General features: G+C 44.2%; 2 protein-coding genes across 2 annotated transcripts; one reads left to right on the top strand and one right to left on the bottom strand.

The window, feature by feature from the left end:
* Positions 1-2,503: 2,503 nt before the first annotated feature.
* On the top strand, positions 2,504-3,375 carry map1lc3cl (microtubule-associated protein 1 light chain 3 gamma, like; the record flags this gene model as incomplete). Its single annotated transcript, XM_080841459.1, has 4 exons — positions 2,504-2,561; positions 2,662-2,717; positions 2,810-2,916; positions 3,216-3,375. 4 exons carry the CDS (start codon positions 2,504-2,506, stop codon positions 3,373-3,375), a joined length of 381 nt encoding a protein of 126 aa, XP_080697585.1.
* Positions 3,376-6,305: 2,930 nt separating this feature from the next.
* Positions 6,306-16,415, bottom strand: ehd1a (EH-domain containing 1a). The gene is made up of 5 exons (XM_080841226.1): positions 15,681-16,415; positions 12,267-12,364; positions 8,487-8,899; positions 7,444-7,608; positions 6,306-7,306 (listed from the first exon to the last, which is right to left on the bottom strand). Exons 1-5 carry the CDS (start codon positions 16,076-16,078, stop codon positions 6,776-6,778), a joined length of 1,605 nt encoding a protein of 534 aa, XP_080697352.1. The 5' UTR covers positions 16,079-16,415; the 3' UTR covers positions 6,306-6,775.
* Between the last annotated feature and the right edge of the window lie 1,702 nt (positions 16,416-18,117).

Raw genomic sequence — 18,117 nt, forward strand, 5'->3', positions numbered from 1 at the left:
AATTATCAGAATTATTGCACTACCTGCTACTCCCACACTGGATTTGTCTGAAGGGTAGTATAGGGTAAATAGGTTAGCAGAGTTTATTATATGTGTATTATATGTTATATGTATATATTTTAGTATTATAGGTTGTCATATGTTATATGTATATATGTTAGTATTATATGTATACACTAAATGTGTATATTTAGTAAGGTTATTATATGTTTATTACGTGTACATTATGTGTATGTCATGTTAGACTATTTATGTTATGTTATGGTAGGTTGTTGTGCGGTGCCTTGTCCTAGGAATTTCGATGCCCAGTCTGACCCTGTGTCATTTTGTGCATCTGACAATAAAAGACTTGTGACTTGCGAAGGAGACTTTGCTCCTGGAAAGCACCTGGCCCGGACAAAGTGTGCACAAGACTACATTTACATTACATCTAGTTATTTAGCAGACGCTTTTATCCAAAGCGATGTACAAATGAGAGAACAATAGAGCAATAGAGACCTAGTGTAACAATAAATACTATACTTTACATAAGAAATACAAAAAAAAGTGCAGGAATGTAAGTGCGAGTTAAGTACTAGAGGAGATAGCGGTAGAGGAAGGATAAGGAGAGGTAGATGAAGGACAAGGAAGGGAGATGAAGGACGAGGAAGTGCAAGGTAAGAAAGGAGGTGCTCTCAAAAGAGTTTGGTCTTCAAGAGTTTCTTAAAGGTAGAGAGGGACGCCCCTGCTAAGACTACTGAAGGCCTGTGCTGCTGGGCTGTGGGGAACCCCTTCAGCCCATCTTTAACCTGAGCCTGTGACTGGGGAGGGTGCCCACACTATGGAAGACAACACACCTCATCCCTGTGTCTAAGTAGGGGAAGCTCTTGAAGACTCAACTCTTCAGAGAGCACCTCCTTTCCTAACAGTGATGACATTTGGGAGGTGCACGTCAGGCCACGGAGAGGTGCTCAGAGAGGGTTTGCAATGTCGGAGAGGGCTCTCTGTGTCTCCGTAAACGGACAACCATAGATTGGGGTTTAACTGTCATCCACTGGCAGTGTTTGAGCTCCATGGCCACACGTCCCATAAACAAAATAAACACAGTGGGTGGGCGCCCCCTTGGCAAGCGTGGGTGGCATTACTAGACCCTGGATTGGGCGACCCCTTGGCAAGCGTGGTGGGCATTACTAGACCCCTTGGCAAGCGTGGTAGGAATACTAGACCCCTTGGCAAGCGTGGTGGGCATTACTAGACCCCTTGGCAAGCGTGGTAGGCATTACTAGACCCCTTGGCAAGCGTGGTGGGCATTACTAGACCCCTTTGCAAGCGTGGTGGGCATTACTAGACCCCTTGGCAAGTGTGGTAGGCATTACTAGACCCCTTGACTAGACCCTGGGTTTGAAACCCTAGACCCTGGCTGTCCTCCATGGTTCGGAATGATGATTCATCAACTGGGATTTTGCAGGCCATAATGAACAAAGTGAATTCGAGTTGGCAGCATTCAGGCGAATAGTGAATTAGGGTATTCACCGGCTGCCAATGGCGTAGGGATACCTAAAAGGCTGTTAACGCAAAAAAAATAAAAGGCTTAACAATTGGTCAGCATGTTCTGTATTTCTACATTTTCAGTAGATACTTGAACCTCAGGGGCTTCCTGACACTATTTGTGCACTGTCGATGGTAGGAAGAGCCCCCTCCAGCTGTATCATACTCTTCTTTTGGAGACTCTTTCTTTTGCTTCAGTGATTCCTGCAGACCAGTGAGCAATTTTGCCCACAAGTGAGCGCTATTGCACTGAAGGGATGTAGACTGGGGAGGGAGTGGGTGCGAGGTTGTTGAGGGCAAAAATTAAGATGGAATCAAGCCTGGCCCACAATCTGTAATTTTTGGTTGCAGATAATTAAAAGGCAGGGGATATAAGATGTTAATTGTCTTCATTACTTCACTCTATTTCACTGTTAAGAGCACATGAGGTGTATATTCATGTTGCAAATAAGTTTCCAAAAGGTTGCGCTTCTTTAAATAACAGAATATTGGTTAAATCTTGGTGTTTAAATTTCTTTCCCAAAAAACGAGATGTTGTTTAGAAGTCCGTAGCTTGCGGTGTTTGAAACCTGCCTGCGCCGAGAGTTTGTGTATGTATAGGAGACTCCACCACCAATGTTTGAAAAGGTTCGCTTTAGTTAACTGGTATGTGTGAGGAGCACGCAGTAATGCTGACTGGAGATGTAGCGGATGAGTAATTATTAAACGCTCTTATTTAACCAGACTCACTTGCTTGCTTGCGTTTTCTCAAGTAAGCAAGCACTTATCAAACAGCTACCATAACACAACGCAACTCACCCTCCCCTCCTAACATTCACACCTACCATCCCTGGGCGTATAAATGTGAGTCGCGCTGTTTCCTCCGCGGGGTTTTCTGCAAACTTCCACCCGAGGGGACCGCTCCGTCAGCCCGGGCTACAGGCTTCCGCAGCCTTCCCACTCACACCACCACCTTAACACCAAGCCCGAACGAGCCATGGCTCCCTTCGAGAAATCAATGGAGATGATTCCTTTCAAGCAAAGGAAATGCCTTGGTATGTACACTCTTACACAGATAAGGAACTACATGTAAAAAATGCAAAAAAGACTTTCTTATAAATGTGTCTCTTCTGATAATTTGATGTACTTATACAGCTAGTAGGAAAGACGAAGGGTTTAGTATTCGATCAAAATTTCCCAACAAACTTCCGGTAGGTGAAAGCACACTTTCTTTGCCAGTGTATTATACGGCTGTGTGGCAGGGTAAAGTACTGACTTAGCATATTTTCATTCGGCTTCTCAGGTAATTGTAGAGCGATACATTCGTGAAAAACACCTTCCTCTAATGGACAAATCTAAATTCCTGGTGCCATTTGAATTCACTATTGGTCAGTTCATCAGTCTACTCAGGTGAGCCACACTTGTGTCTCTCACGTGTTTGTGTGTGTATTATGAGAGAGAGAGAGGGAGGGAGGGAGGAGGATTGTTAGATTGTGAATGGAGTGCTGCTGATTTGAAACACCTCCTATGGCAAGATGAGACAGCTCTCATCTCTCTCACTCTACTTGGCAACAACCTCACTGCATCAACTCAGTTTACTATTTTTTTAAGATCATATGACTCCTCCTGTTACATATGCTTGTAACTGGTAGACCAGTAAATACTGTTTTAACTCACTCTCTCTAACTCACCGTCTGTCTGCTTCCCAGGAGTAAGATAGACCTGGATTCCTCACAGGCCCTGTACCTTCTAGTGTCGGAGACCCATATGACCTGCCTGACGGCGAGCATGGGAGAGGTCTATTCCCAGTACAGTGACCAAGATGGTTTCCTATACATGACTTACGCTTCGCAGGACATGTTTGGCTGAAGTCACCACAGAGGCCCCCATCCATCCCGGCCTCTGACCACACTCACAATGACTGACTGGCGAGCCGCACTTCTAGCTGCCATGCACCGAGGTTCTATGTAGCCATATCCGCAAAGGAGGCCTGGCAAAGAGTACAGTCGAGGTACACCTGAAAAAGATCTGTCCAGGAAGAATCCCTTCCTGATGACCCTGATTTTTTCTTTATTTCCTTTTAATTTTATTTATTTGGAGTCTGAAGGAAGCGAAGATGAAGAAAACGCTTCAAGGCTCCGTGATCAACATTGTGTACCTCCAATGAAATCTTTGCTGTGCCAACAGAATAACATCTGGCTCCACAGAATGCAATTGTACTTTAGACAGTAGTGTTCAGGACAACAGTCTGATTGTTCTGCAATTTGATCTTTATACGTTCACCCTCACTAGGGTAGATTTTCAATTTCCAAATTGAAACATGCAGGCATCCTGAAGCTGGACTCAATTGGAAAAGAACTTCCATTTTGGAACTGTTTGTGCATATCAGTTGCAGTTTATGTTATCAGATTATGTGCACAATTACACAATAAATCAGTTTCAGACCCGTCAAAGAAAATGTCTTGTGGTGTATTTATACAAAATCATTATTTAATTATATATGTATAATTATTATACATTTAAACCAAGCCAAAATAGACTGTATGTCTTAACAAATACAAGTCAATGAACAGCTTCTACCAATTGCATTTTACTTTTAGATAATTAATTCATTCTGCTAACCTTTCAAATATCTACAATTTTGATGCCCAATCAAAGCTGGTAGTTGACTAGCATGAATCCTTTGAGTAGGCAAGCAAAGGATTTAACACATTTCCAGGAAGCACTGTCACACATTTGCATGAAAGGCTTAAGTGACATCTGCCTGCTCATCTGTAGTCACTGGTTTATTTTTGAATGACAGCTAGGTACTCCAATGTGAGTCACACAAAAGGACTTAACTCTGCTTTTTAAATGAAGCCTTGTCTTTGTCTGACACAATTTACGATCTGTGTCACACCATCAGATAGAATCCTCAGAAGTTCAGGTTCAGGGATCCAATCAGGTGAACTTCAGGCTGAAGAAACCTGTGTGCATGTTTTACATATTGTGTAGTGTGAGTCAGTCCTTGAGAGGCAACTAGTGAGGGTCAGTATTGAGCACCCACACATCACCAAGCACATTCATATATATATAGACAGAGAGACAGAGAAAGAGAGGGGGAGGGAGAGTGAGAGAGAGACGCAGTGCAAAATGATCACGCTCACACCTCCATCTCAGAAGCCTCCCTCGTATTCACCCTGGAGTTATGTAACCCATCTCCCTTAAATAACGCTTTGGGTCAGTGTGACAGCCGGACAGACAGGAGAGATGACTGTCACAGGGGTATGAAAGGGACCCCATGCGGCTATTTTTTAAGAGGGAAGGTAGGGAAGACAGAAGTGACAAAGACAGAAAAAAAAACACGTGGATATCGCACCCTTCTCACATTTGTGTCCATTCTGGCACCAAACTGATTGTATGCCACCTTCCAGACCTGGAGGCAGCAAGGCGAGATGCATCTGTAAGTGTGATTAGCAAAGGTCAACACTCGGACAGAACTCAGTGATCTCATGGTGTCCTTGCTGGATGGGCATTTGTGAAAAGGAAATTGTTTCATAAACACAAACATACAGATAGAGCTGCTTGTGAAATAATCTTTAAACTCACAATGTAAGAATTCAAAAATTTGTATCACCTTTACTCTACACTAAAAAGAATGTCTGATAAGGATGTTAGAACTCAAGTTTTGAAGTAACACAACCAACTCTCTTTTTGAAACTGTTCAAATATTGAAGGAGTTCAGAAGCATTTATCTCTATAGTCTGTTTAAAGGCGCAGTCCATGCAGTTCTCTAGTTGTCCTTTCTGTGTATGCGTTAGTCAGGCGTGTGCCAGGTGTTCCTACACAGTTCAGGCTCTGTAAGTGGGAAACAAAGTTTCTCGGACTGAGCCATATGCTAATCCAGCCGTTCAACATGTTACTTCAATAGCACAGAATTTAATTGGCTGCCGAGTTCAAATATCAAGCCATTCACCAGAATAATGAATTGTACCTTTAACTGATATGTAAATAGCTGGCATATTTGTCCATATTTTCCCCACAAGGGGTTCCTATAAGACAAGTTTAAGCCGTGGCTATTGTGGGTAAGGTGAAAGGTTTTGCAAGAAGTATAAAGCCTCCTTTACAAAATAAATTTGACTATTGTGGTTTGAGTGTGGTGTGAAGAAATCAGAGGGTTTGGACTGGACTTTAAGCATACATGAGACTTAAAATTGTCACCCTTGTGAGACGTTTCAAGTGAGCAATTAACACCTCTTGGTAAAAAGCAAAGCATGTAAAGCATTGATTTCCTAAGACCTATGGCACGAATGATATTCATTTCAGGGTGTGTATGTGTGTGTGTCATGGAGACACAGTCATATACAAAGCAAGAGATGAAATATTGTTGCATAGTTCACATTCTTGGCCTTGTCCCATTTTTCCACGCAAGCAGGCACAGTGACTGCAAAACGAGTAAAACCCGAGCAGATCCATAGATCGTCATGACTACAGTGACAATTGGGCAGTGACATTTCGCTTGAACAACATGCTGGTGTGTGTTAGTTTAAGATCCATCTTTAATGGTAGTTTCTAAAAAGGTTGTAAAATGGCTTGTACAGCACGGACGTTAAGACATTAATCATGCATTTGTAAATGGGGTGTGATAAACATGCATTTGGACAGATCTTGATACAGCAAATATTGAATGGGGATCTTAAAAACACACAACTCAGTCACCTGGGGACTTCATAATACAGTGGTCTATTCTGGAGCAGAAAGTTGGAACAGACTTTTGAGTTCCCAGGCCTAAATGACCAAAGCACAACTGCAAACGGAACTCGGGTTGTATATTTCCTCTTTAATAAGACTGAGAAAAATTGTAATGGAGAACAATAAACTGAAATAAACATTGAAAATACAAAAACAGACAAACTCTAGAGAAAAAAAAAATAAGTTAGACACATTTACTCTGTGGTGACTTTTGAAAGCAACATATAATGTATATATATATATATATATATGTATATATTAATCACATTTAGCACTCTTATGAGAACTCCATCTTCTCTTCAAATGCATGAGGTTTAACATCTCTCTCACGAAAGTTGTCACTTGCAGTACCACCCAAACGTACCCTAAACGCAAGTTCAAAGTTCACATTGTTTTTGTACCGAAACCCCTCGGAGGAGTGCATCCACCGAACGCGAAGTCTCTCACTGGCACATTTGACCTTTTGAGTTTTGTTTTCTTTTGGTTTAAACCCACACTGCAGACAAGTTCCCCTCCTCCACACAGTCTCCTCTCCCTCTCAGTCGGCCTCCTGCCCTCGTTTGGAGGGGGGCACCAGGTGCTTGGGCAGTGCGGCGGGCAGCTCGTGACCCTCTAGCTTCACCTTAATCAGATGGTTGGCCAGCGCAAACTCTTCGTCGTCAAGGAAACCGTCCTTGTCCACGTCGGCCAGCTTCCAGATCTTTCCGAGCACGGTGTTGGGCAGCTTGGACTTCACCATCTCCTTCTTGGCCATGGCACCGGACACCTTTCCGCTTACGGGCGCGAGTGTGAAGAAGATCTCGTCGTACGAGGGCTTGTCACGAGTCACGATCCACTCCAGGTCGTCGATGCCCTCGCCCGCGCCCTCCCCGTAGCCGTGGAGGAACGGGCCGTTCCTGGTGCCCTCGAAGGCGCCGCCCTTCACTGTCTGGCTGGGCATGGCGGCCTCCTCCTGCTGCACCAGGCTCATTAGTCGGGCGATGTCATTGGCCAGCATGTCCTCCACCGCCTCCAGGAGCTTGGGCTTCACCGAGGGGAACTTGTTGAAGTCCTGATTCAGGAGGATCTCCTACGGAGCAACAGGGACATCAGGAGAACCGCAAAACATCATTCAGAATTTAGACAACGTGTCATAGTGTGTGTGTGTGTGTGTGTGTGTGTGTGTGTGTGTGTGTGTGTGTGTGTGTGTGAGGTCAATGTCTCTACCTGCATCTTTTTAATTTTAGGAAAGTCTCCAGGTGAAATCTGATGTTCCCTTTCAATGGCGGTGTAGATCTCCTGCAGGTTGGCAATCAGCTCCTTCTTCTTGGAGTCCTTCCCAAACACGCTCGGCATTTCCTTCTTCAAGGAGATGATGATATAAGCGTGCACCTGTGCAGAGAATGGTAAAGAACCATCGGTTTAATGAAAAAACAAACAAAAGCGTTCACAATACTTTCTTTTCATTTTAAATAATAATTTTGTCATTTTTTTTTTATACTGGGTTTCTGTTTTTTTTTGTCTGTTTTGTTTTGTTATGTTTATTTATTGTTTTTCTGTATTCTGTAGCCTCAATCAGGGCATTGCTGCAAAAGAGCCCTGTTCTCAGTCAATTCTCCCTGAATAAACAATGATGATGATTTACTACAGTCCACACTGAATTCTATATACGTTATGTCTGAACCTGTGTCATTCTGTGCATCTGACAATAAAAGACTTGTGACTTGTCCAGTGGCTCACCATCCCTCCAGGCGCGGGAGGAGGATGATTTCTGCTTCATCTGTCGCCAACATGGCGGCAATGTGGGGGATATATCTCAGTGTGTATTATTTCTACTGAATATAAGAAGTGCCGACTAAAAGGCTGAACCTCAGAGAAAGAAGTGAAACAAGATGCTGTGTAGCTTAAACTGTGGACCAGTGAAGAAACTCAGCCGGTCAGTGATTTACACGAGTAAACGCTCCACTCTTGCAACAGCTAGGCCTGACAATTTCAAGAGACAGGATAGGCAGAGAGCCAAGCCATCCTTCCAACCACAGAGACGAACCAGACCTAGACCCTTTCTGCAGTACTCAGCTGCACCCACAGATAATGCAAACCATTCAGCTGCTTCTGAAGCAATCGCTCAACCGAATGAAGCTATAATAAGGCTATAACAGATCACTGCAGAAAGGTAGATTCTCTCAGATTTGAGCCTTCATTGGGATTAGCTGCTAAGCCAGAGCCGCAGTTTGTCTCTCTGGCTGTGCGGTTCCGTCCGCCAGTCTCACCTTAGCCAAGCGTGCTCGCTTGATGAGGTCGTTGAGCTTGCGCAGGGCGGCGTTGCGCGGCAGACTCTGGATGTCGCCAAACAGGTCCTGCTCCTCGGCCTCGAACAGCTTGCGGTTGTCCGCCACGAGCAGTGGATGCGCCCAGAAGGAGCCGATGTAGACGCGCACCACCTCGGGCGTGTTGATGATCTTTCCCAGCGACCACATGAGGGCGCCGTAGACGCGCATCAGCTGCTGCGTGCCGATCTGGTCGGCCTTGTTGAGCACCACACGCATCTTGTCCTCGTGGTTCTTTAGCGCCCGGATGACCTCCGAGAACTCGTCCGAGATGTCCAGCTTGTGGGCGTCGAACAGCAGGATGATGCGGTCCACGCGCTCGGCGAACCACTCCAGCACGGCGGCAAAGTCATAGCCTGTGAGACGAGAGAACCCAATCAGACAGATGATGGAAAAACTTCACACTGAAGGTGGTGGATGATGATGGGAGAGGGGGGGGGGGGGGGGGGTCTGTTTGGCCAGAACATTGCACCCCTAGTCCACAGGTTTGTGGCCACTGTCCACTAATCTGTGCAGACAGAGGGGCCCTGTTGAGGGGAAAATGGCCCCGTGGTATTCTCTATGACTCAATAACTATCAGTGTTTGATGGGTGAAACTGTAAACAGCAGTGAACAGCTGACTGAAATCACTGAAATTGTATTGTTTCAACTCAAAACTAGGGATAAGGATAATCATAGAGCTCAGTGGCTGCTTTCAGGCGTTCCAGGGTCTAGTTTCACTGGTAGCCTTCACACTGGATTTTCACACACAGTGCACTGTCAAGCAGAGACAATAAGCATAAACACAGTGCACAGTGAACTAAAACAAAAAACTAAACAAATCATTTTTCCTTCTTCTTTTGTTAAATTGCCAAGGGGAAAAAAACAACCACCTCAGGGGAGGAAAGACAGGCTGAGGGGGGAGAAAGGATGGTTTTGATTATGGAGGAGCGTCATCTGATCCACCAAGGACGCTTGTCGGTTCCAAACTTTCACTTCAGGGCCACGTAAACACGGAGAAATGTGCCTTTGCAAACGCCCCGGGGAGGTTGCGTGTGTGCATGGGCATGCAACAAAGCGGTACAGACACAACTGCACATAAAGGCATCTAACAAAACAAAACAGAAACAAAAAAACAAAGCCGTGTCGGAAAGCAAAAGAACAAAGCATTTAGAAGCTGGAGAGCGGTACGAGCACAGTCCCTGGGGGAAAACCCTAACATTCTCTGGGCCGAATGTCTTCTGAGAGAGAGAGAGAGAAAGTGATCCTTCAGCTGCGCACACATTAGGGGTGGGTATCGCCAACCACCTCGCGATACGATACGCATCCCGATACAGGGGTCGCGATACGATATGTATCGCGATACATGCGATACGTACGTATACGATACGTATCCCGATATTTTAGGCTTATAACAAAAAAAAATTGCCTGTAACTCCTTGACAGTACATCATAACATATTTGTCACCTCATGTGGATTCTACAGAAACTCTGCTTTCAAATTATACCATCAACTGGATGATGGGCAAAGTATGCAGGCAGGCACATGAACCAAGTAGACGCTGTACAAAGAAACAGACAAAAAAAAAAAAAAAAAAAAAAAAAAAAAAACATTTTTTTTTTTTTTTTGATGCACGTGAAGTATCGATACTGACGCCTCCGTATCGATACACGCATCGTAAAGAGGCCCGCGACGATGTATCCCCGTATCGATATTTTGAACACACCCCTAGCACACATCCCCTCTGTCTCTGCTCTATCAGTTCAAGCAGATGCCATGTGAATAGCACGTATAAGAATAGAATAGCATAGAAAAGAAACGGAGGACAATCAAGCATCATCAAAAGCAATTCAACTAACTGAAGAATTCATGTATTTGTCTTCAGACATCTACGTATGATGTGGCAATGAGTGTGAGCCTCACCCTCTCGTGAGTAATCCAGTTCTGTGACAGACTGATGTGGGATGCTTCCCTTGCCTTCCCAGATGTGCTTCTGCATGCATGTGTGTGTGTGTGTGTGTGTGTGTGTGTGCGTGTGTGCGTGTGTGTATTAGTCCTGGGAGCAGAGTGCTATCCCCTAGTTAAATGGGGAAAATGGCTGCCTTTTCTGTGGAACTAAGGGCCTCCTCCTCCTGGTGTCAGGTTCCCCCTGGCCTCTTCATCAGGGCCACACAAAGAGGGGCCTGTCACAGACCAAACACATATCCTCCATCCACCTCTCTTTCTCTTTCTCTCTGTCCCTTTCGCTTCTCCCCCCAACTGTCATTCTGTATCTGCTTCCTGCTCTGTTTAGCATCCGTTATCTGCCCTCAACACTCCGACCCCTTACATTCCATTAGTCTACTCTTCACTCTCATTGACACACATTGTCATTACCATACACACACTCTCTCTCTCTCTCTCACTCCATCCACTCTGGGCAAAGGCCTTCGTGCCTATCTATAGGGGTATCAGCTGTGCCACTGTGCCCATCTATAGGGATATCAGCTGTGCAACGGTGCCCATCTATAGGGATATCAGCTGTGTCACTGTGCCCATCTATAGGGATATCAGCTGTGCCATTGTGCCCATCTATAGGGATATCAGCTGTGCCACCGTGCCCATCTATAGGGATATCAGCTGTGCAACTGTATTATTTTTAATACTGACGTATTTGTTTTGCAGGATGTGGTGCAATGTGCAGCAATTCAGTCTGAAGGGAAGCTGAACACCGCGAGCGCCAACCCGGCCCCAGCAGCCAGGCTTAGTGGGGTCATGTGACCGAGGTGTGCCACCCTGTACTGATACCCAGGGCAGATAGCTCCAGTGGAATGTACACAATACACACAGCAGGCAGTCAACCCTCGAGGTTATCCTGAAGAAAAATAAACCCCCATATGAATGGTTTGAAGGGACAATGCATAGTCAGGCCTGTCTTTTCAGGTAGACAAAAGTTCCATGGTTGACATCCAAAAGTAGCCAGTAACGTCTCAAATCACACGTTGGTGAAAAGAGGAACACAGCCCTGTGCCTTAAACAGTAATGCTTGTAGCAAGAGAATGCCAACAAATGCTGACCGAGCAAAATAATTAAGAGCATGAACTTTTGCATGAGAAAATCCCACATTGTTTTTTCTTTTCAGTGTCCATGAAAGCTTATGTTGACTAAGGGAAAAATGTGTCTACTTCTTTAATCTGACGTAGAAGAGAGAAACTACTACTTTTCCTCATATCCAAGGACATAAGCTGTTGACTCAGAAGCCAGTCAAGTCAAAAATGTCCAAAAATATTGACTTGTCTCCTTGTGAAGGGTGCTTAGATACCACGTGCAAATGTGGATTCATCATGAAATCTGGCCTCGACTTGCTCCCCTTATTTTGCATTCTGATCTACAACAAGTCAATGTTACACCAGTTAGGTGTGCAACAGCCACACAGAGAGAGAGGAAGACAGAGGGACAAAACAAGGGGAGGAGGAGAGAGGTGAAGGCTGGATAGAGAAACCGAGGAGAAGAGGGAAAGGGTGAGGGTGGGGAGACAGCAGTGAGAAGAGGAAAACAGGAGGGAAAGGAGAAGGGGTGAGGGAGAGAGAGAGAAGGATAGAAAAAGGGGTGAAAGAGAGAGAGAGAGAGAGAGAGAGAGAGAGAGAGAGAAGGAGAGAGAGAGAGAAGAAGAAGGGGTGAAAGAGAGCGAGAGAAGAAGGGGTGAGGGAGAGAGAGAAAGGAGGGAGAAAGAGAGTTCTGTGAGAAAGAACTGAGTGACTGACCCCTGCTGATTCTCTGTTTTTCTCCGGACAGGATTCCTGGAGTATCGATGATACTGATGCTCTCCAAGACTGGGTTGTTCAGCTGAGCGCACATGAACCTGTACGGGGGGGAGGGGGGGCAAAGGTGAAAAAAGAAAGAGAGAAGAGAGGGAGAGAAAAGGTAAGGGTTAGCAGGTAAAAACAGGTTCAGCGAGGTTAAGCAACACTTCAGGAAACAACCTTTCCATCACACAGAAACCTCCACCTTTGACACACACACACACACACACACTCTAAATTTCTCTTTGGAGTAACAAGTAGGTTGATATGAAAACACTTGAGATACCTATTCAGACAGTAACACTGGGTGCAAACGCTTTCCATCCAGGTAAAACAGGGAAAAAACCCACCTTTGTCAAATTCAATCCCTCCAAACATCAAAACTTTGTGTCTGTGAAAGTGTGGCCCCCCCTTTGTTTCATAAAAGAAAGGTTTCATTACCATGGCAGCTTGACAAGGACCTACACACCATTCCTGGTATATTTTGTATATACTGCAAGATCAGGTTAAGATCATTCTTCAACATATAGGTGGAGGCCAAATTATCTCAAGAATGTAGTCTGGTCTTTTGCGAGTGGTTTGCTTCTTTTGAAGAACTCTCCTACCCTTTGAAACATTTTCTCTGCTCCCCATTCTACAGCTAGTACCTCAGTCTGACCGCTCGTTTGGCACTAATGCTCATACGAGGATCCTAGTCATGAGACCCTCGACGTGAGCCAGAACATTCTTTCTACAAGAGGGCCCAATAGAGCAGGGCTTTTAAAATCCAAACCAAAAGTGGAAACTATGAAAACTATTCAGGGGGCTAAGAAGCCTGGTTTTTCCAAAGTGGTTATCAAAATCCACTTCAGGAAAAACATAATCTTTTTTTCACTGTCCTTGCTCAAGGCATGTAGTTGGTTTGCAATTTTTTATAATGTATTGTTCCAAATTATTGTGGGACTTTTTGTAATAAAAAAATGCCCCAAAATGCTTTTCAGGGCCCCAAGCACAAGCCCACAGACTACACACACTCCCTCCACAGACTACACACATTCCCTCCACAGACTACACACATTCCCTCCAGCGACCCTTGCTCCTGGTTCCATCCTTTTCAAATCCGTTCTTCTGCTCCCTCTTTCCATTGCCTTTTCTCCTCTGGGCCTGTGTTTCCTTCATCTCACTCTGTCTGAGTATCTCAAAAAGATCCTTCTGCAAAGTCATCAGCGGAGTTGAGGAAGTGCAAACAACGGAACCGACACAGAAACAATTCAGCTGTGGGAAAGTTGGCTTTTTCCACATCAACTTCTCTTTTTAGAGGGGCTCCCTGAACGAGCTGTTGTGGGCCGTAAAGGCGGCTGCATGCTACAGCGTTGGGGGTTAACGGTTGCGCAAAATTTACTCGGTGCAGTTCATGCTCCCAAAGGTTGCGCGTGTTGTCATGAGCCTGCCATTTGCCTGGCAGATACAAAGCTGTTTCCCTAACAGAAAGTCTGAAGCTTGAAGTTCTTTTCAAACCTTTGCTTGGGTAGCACTGTTAAACTGAGCAGACATGCAGACTACATTTGAGTAATCTCATCACGTAACATTCGTTTTCTAAAAACAATCACATAGTATTGCATGTTTAACTGTGGTAGAAAATACGTTAGCTTAATGCTAACGTATATGGAAAATCCTATAGACACCGCGCTAGGTATTAGCATCAAGTAATTCACGTTAATGTTTTTGTATGAGCCTGACATTTGCTCTGCAGATAGATAACAGGTTCCCTAACAGAAAGTCTGAAGCTTGAAGTTCTTTTCAAACCTTTACTTGGGAAGCACTGTAAAACTGAGTAGACATGCAGAATATTTTAGTAACCTCATCTCGTATCATTCGTTGATAGAATGCAGGCTGCGAGGCTCGCGTAAGGGCTTACGTAAAAAATGACGCAAGTCTAGAAAAAGGGGCCGACGCACGCAAGACGTAAGAAGTCGCGCAAGGGTCGCGCAAGGGGCTTGCGCGGCCTCTTGCGCTTGCGCTTACGCTTACGTAAGGAAGCATGAATCAGCCTTAAGTGTTAAAGCCCCAGGATTGCAGCACAACCACCCAGGGCTCATGTCTGCCTTATCCTGACAGGACGGACACCATCATGTGACAGAGAGCAGAAACCCCCTTAGTCAACTCATTTGAGCCTGTTTAGTTCGGTTTGTCACATTCTGATGAATCATGATACCCCAATATTGCTTGATGAAGCATCTGACCATGGATAATCTGCAGGTCACCTTGTTCAAAAGTACTTTAAATCAAGTTTGACTGATCTCTCGGGTTAGTTCACAAATATATTAGGTTACTTGACACCTTTAAAGAAGCTGCTATAGATGGAAGCCTCTGGTAAATTGTAATAAATGCCATGTCATTTTTATGTCAATGGATAATCTACAGAAGATAAAATGGCTGTGGTCATATGTCCACCGCATTAAGATGAAGTGTGATGCAATGTGCACAACAGACAAGGTGACTCAGCTGGTGTAAACTGGTCACACTACAGATGTAATCCCATGACACCAATCTGAAACAGTTTAATCTAAACCAACATATGGCGACCGAAGACAGTGTCTAATCCCAGACAGAGGCAATCCTCTTGGGGCGATGAAACACCTGACCCATCCATAAACACTATACTGTGTTAAGTTTCTGCGCGGAGATTTTCCATCTCTGTTGTGCAAGTTTTGGTTGTTGACACCTGGTATCCGGCTACTCCGTCATGGGTGTGTCCAACATGGGTGTGTTTGTATGGAGGGTGTGCGCATGAGGGCAGCAGCTCTTGCATATTTGAGTTGCTGCCTTTGGGTTAAGGTGATTAATCTCATACAGTAACATATGACAGATCTGCCGGTACACACCATCTACACAAACAAGATCTAAAACAGGTGTTGTACCATCTGTATAGACGCCAATACACACGTTTTCCGTTATCTAAGACTTTCGGGTGAGATAATGAGGACTCGGCTGGCGAAAAAACAATCTCTCTGAACAAACGGAAGCAATGTGTTGACGGGTCAAACAAGGCGTACTATTAATTAGCATCGATATGTGGACCCAGTTGACATTAGAACGGTCATCCACAATATCTAAAGTTGGGCCAAATTTACACCACAAACAACTACAAACTGACGGAGCTTTCTAAAGTCAGCAGACTTAAGCAGCCGACAGCTGCTCGAGCTCACATTTATAGTTATATTATAAAGTAATGGACGACATTTAGCTGGCTTAAGTTTGTGGCAAATCCAGATAGCTTCCTAGCTGAGGAAAAGTTCGTCTAAAGTACACACAAAGTTATGTGCAAGTTTGTTTGATGTTGACTTTCACTGTGGCCATGTACCAGGATATTGATGTAGCTAAATGGACACTCACCTGTTGAGAAAAGCGTTGCCATAAGCGTCCAGTTTTCGAAAGGGTTTCTTCGGGTCAACTACCAGGGCGTTTCCAGGTATCACACCTTCCTGCTCACCGTGCATCACGGCAATGAAGGAATCTGTAGTTGGCTCTGGACCTATCCTCATACCTGGGAAGTCCTGCTCCATCAAGTGCCTAATAAAGGTTGTTTTGCCGGTCGAGTACTGACCTACTAAGAGTACCATGGGTTTGTTGTCAAAATCGGCGTCCTCCAGTGCAGGCGAGTGGAACTCGTGGAAACGATAAGCGTCTTCCAGTGGAAAGAGTTTAGTTCGGTACAACTTACGTAGCCCCTCTGTGACATTCTGAAACAATTCTGGATCTTTTTTTCTCCCGTCTTTGGACCAGTTAAACATTATGAGAGTATGAGACTCGCCGACACTAGAGAACGCAAGTGCTTACGATCAGGATGTCCGCCCCGACTGTACAGACTCAGCGTTTGAAATGTAGCTATCTTACCACCACCCCTCCTACATCAACTCAACTACGGCTGATTCATACAGTGAAGAAATGTCGTCGTGTGTGTCCCGAAGGGTAAACTGAATATGAAACGGCAGATATTCATAGAAGGAAGACAGACGTCCTTATATACCGGATATGGCATTTAATTAGGCTACCCGTGAAAACAGCTCATTCTCTCGTGACTGTACCGTACCACTAAGGTGAAACTTCGTCGTTAACGTCCTGGTGCTAGCTGTACCTCTCGCTAGCAGTCTTTTTTTTTTTTTTTTTTTAAACTCACACAGGAAACCGCGTGTGGTATTGAGGTGTGTGCTACATGTTATAATAAAAGTCCTTCATAGGCAGCAGTCCAACATCAATAGGTTTCAACAAATACAAATACAATCTTGTCCCCTAATTGTAAACCGCAAAAACTCTGATTACTGATTACATTTGAATGAGCAAACTAAAGCATAAAAGACTTCTAGCAGGATAGAAACTTTAAACTATCGACAAAAGCATTTGAACGCGGTCTGCCTATCTGATCTCTTGACATTTCTACTTTTCTATAATTTTCTTGTAATCTGTTTCAGTCCCATAATTCGATTAAAGATCCCCTCAGAGAAATATTTGTTTGGAATGTTTGCAGTCCTAAAACAACATTCAGATCTGCTCACTTACAAGGCCATCTCTTGCGAGGTTTTAGGAGAGCATCCCTTGTATCTCTACTGCACTCTTGTGGCAATTTTGGGTAACTGCTCCAGCACAACTAATACACCAGACTTTTCCAGAACTTTTTTAAATCTACTGTAACGAGCAACTATAGCCTGCATAGGCTACTTCAACAAAGCTATGCATTGTGTTGTTTCCATATACAATGTAAAAGAATTAAGAAATAGAGGCCGATTAATTAATCCAACACTTGACAAATAGTGCCAGCAGGTGACTCAGCATCTGGACATTGACAACTTGTTTCTCGGTGTCTAACACATCTCATTTAGATAAGTGACAAGAATGTGAAGAGTATGTCCCACCCAAAAACAATACCAAAGCCCATCACAAACAATGGTACAATATTTCGAATTTGATTGACAGGACTGACTCTGCGGTTGTCCTTGCCGTCAGCAGTGACTCTTTTAGTAACAGCCCTTCCACTGGATGTTCATGTGCTTCCACATGGAGTTGCTGTTACAAAAAGTGAGCACTAGAATTTACATTTTGGACAAATTCCCATTGTCCAGTGGGTAATAAATATTGAGAAGCACAAAGGTAATCAACAAACACCACAGTACTTTTATACTGACATGCAACGTATTTACCTTCAGAAATACAGCTTGTTCAAAATATTCAAGCACACACAATATATGACCTGAAGGGATTTCCAGTCATGGCCAGGGGGACCAGATGCAAACAGTCCACAGGTGGGGCCAGTTATAAGTCTGTGTGTGACCATGTGGACCTGTTACGAATGCTGAGAGGAAATCTAAAACTTTGATTTAATGTCTGACTGAATAAGAAACATTTGTATTCTGCCTTTGTTTCGTAAACACTTATACCTTAAGTGGATACCACAGCACAACAGCAAGGCCATAAAAGAAACAGGCTACAGTTTTTGCAATTTGATGGGCCATGTCGCCTGGTAGCTTTTACCTTATCTGCAAGTTTAGGTTTGTGATGTACAGGAGTCCACCAGCCCCACGTCTGCAGTTTGATTGACGGCCGTCACAGCCTCTTGATGACAGTCTTGATGACCAACTAACCCATATAGTAGCATTATAGCATATATATTTATCCACTGTAGCATATATATTTGTCCCTGCACTTTTTGCACTCTCCACTTCTTCTTTGCACTATTGTTGTAACAATACACAGCTCCTGTATAGAGTTTCTAAAACTTCATAGACCATTGCACTGTTTTTTTTTGTATTGTGCTTGTTTTGTGTTGTAATGTATA

The sequence above is a fragment of the Sprattus sprattus genome, assembly GCF_963457725.1.
Source record: "Sprattus sprattus genome assembly, chromosome: 6".
Lineage (NCBI taxonomy): Eukaryota > Metazoa > Chordata > Actinopteri > Clupeiformes > Clupeidae > Sprattus > Sprattus sprattus.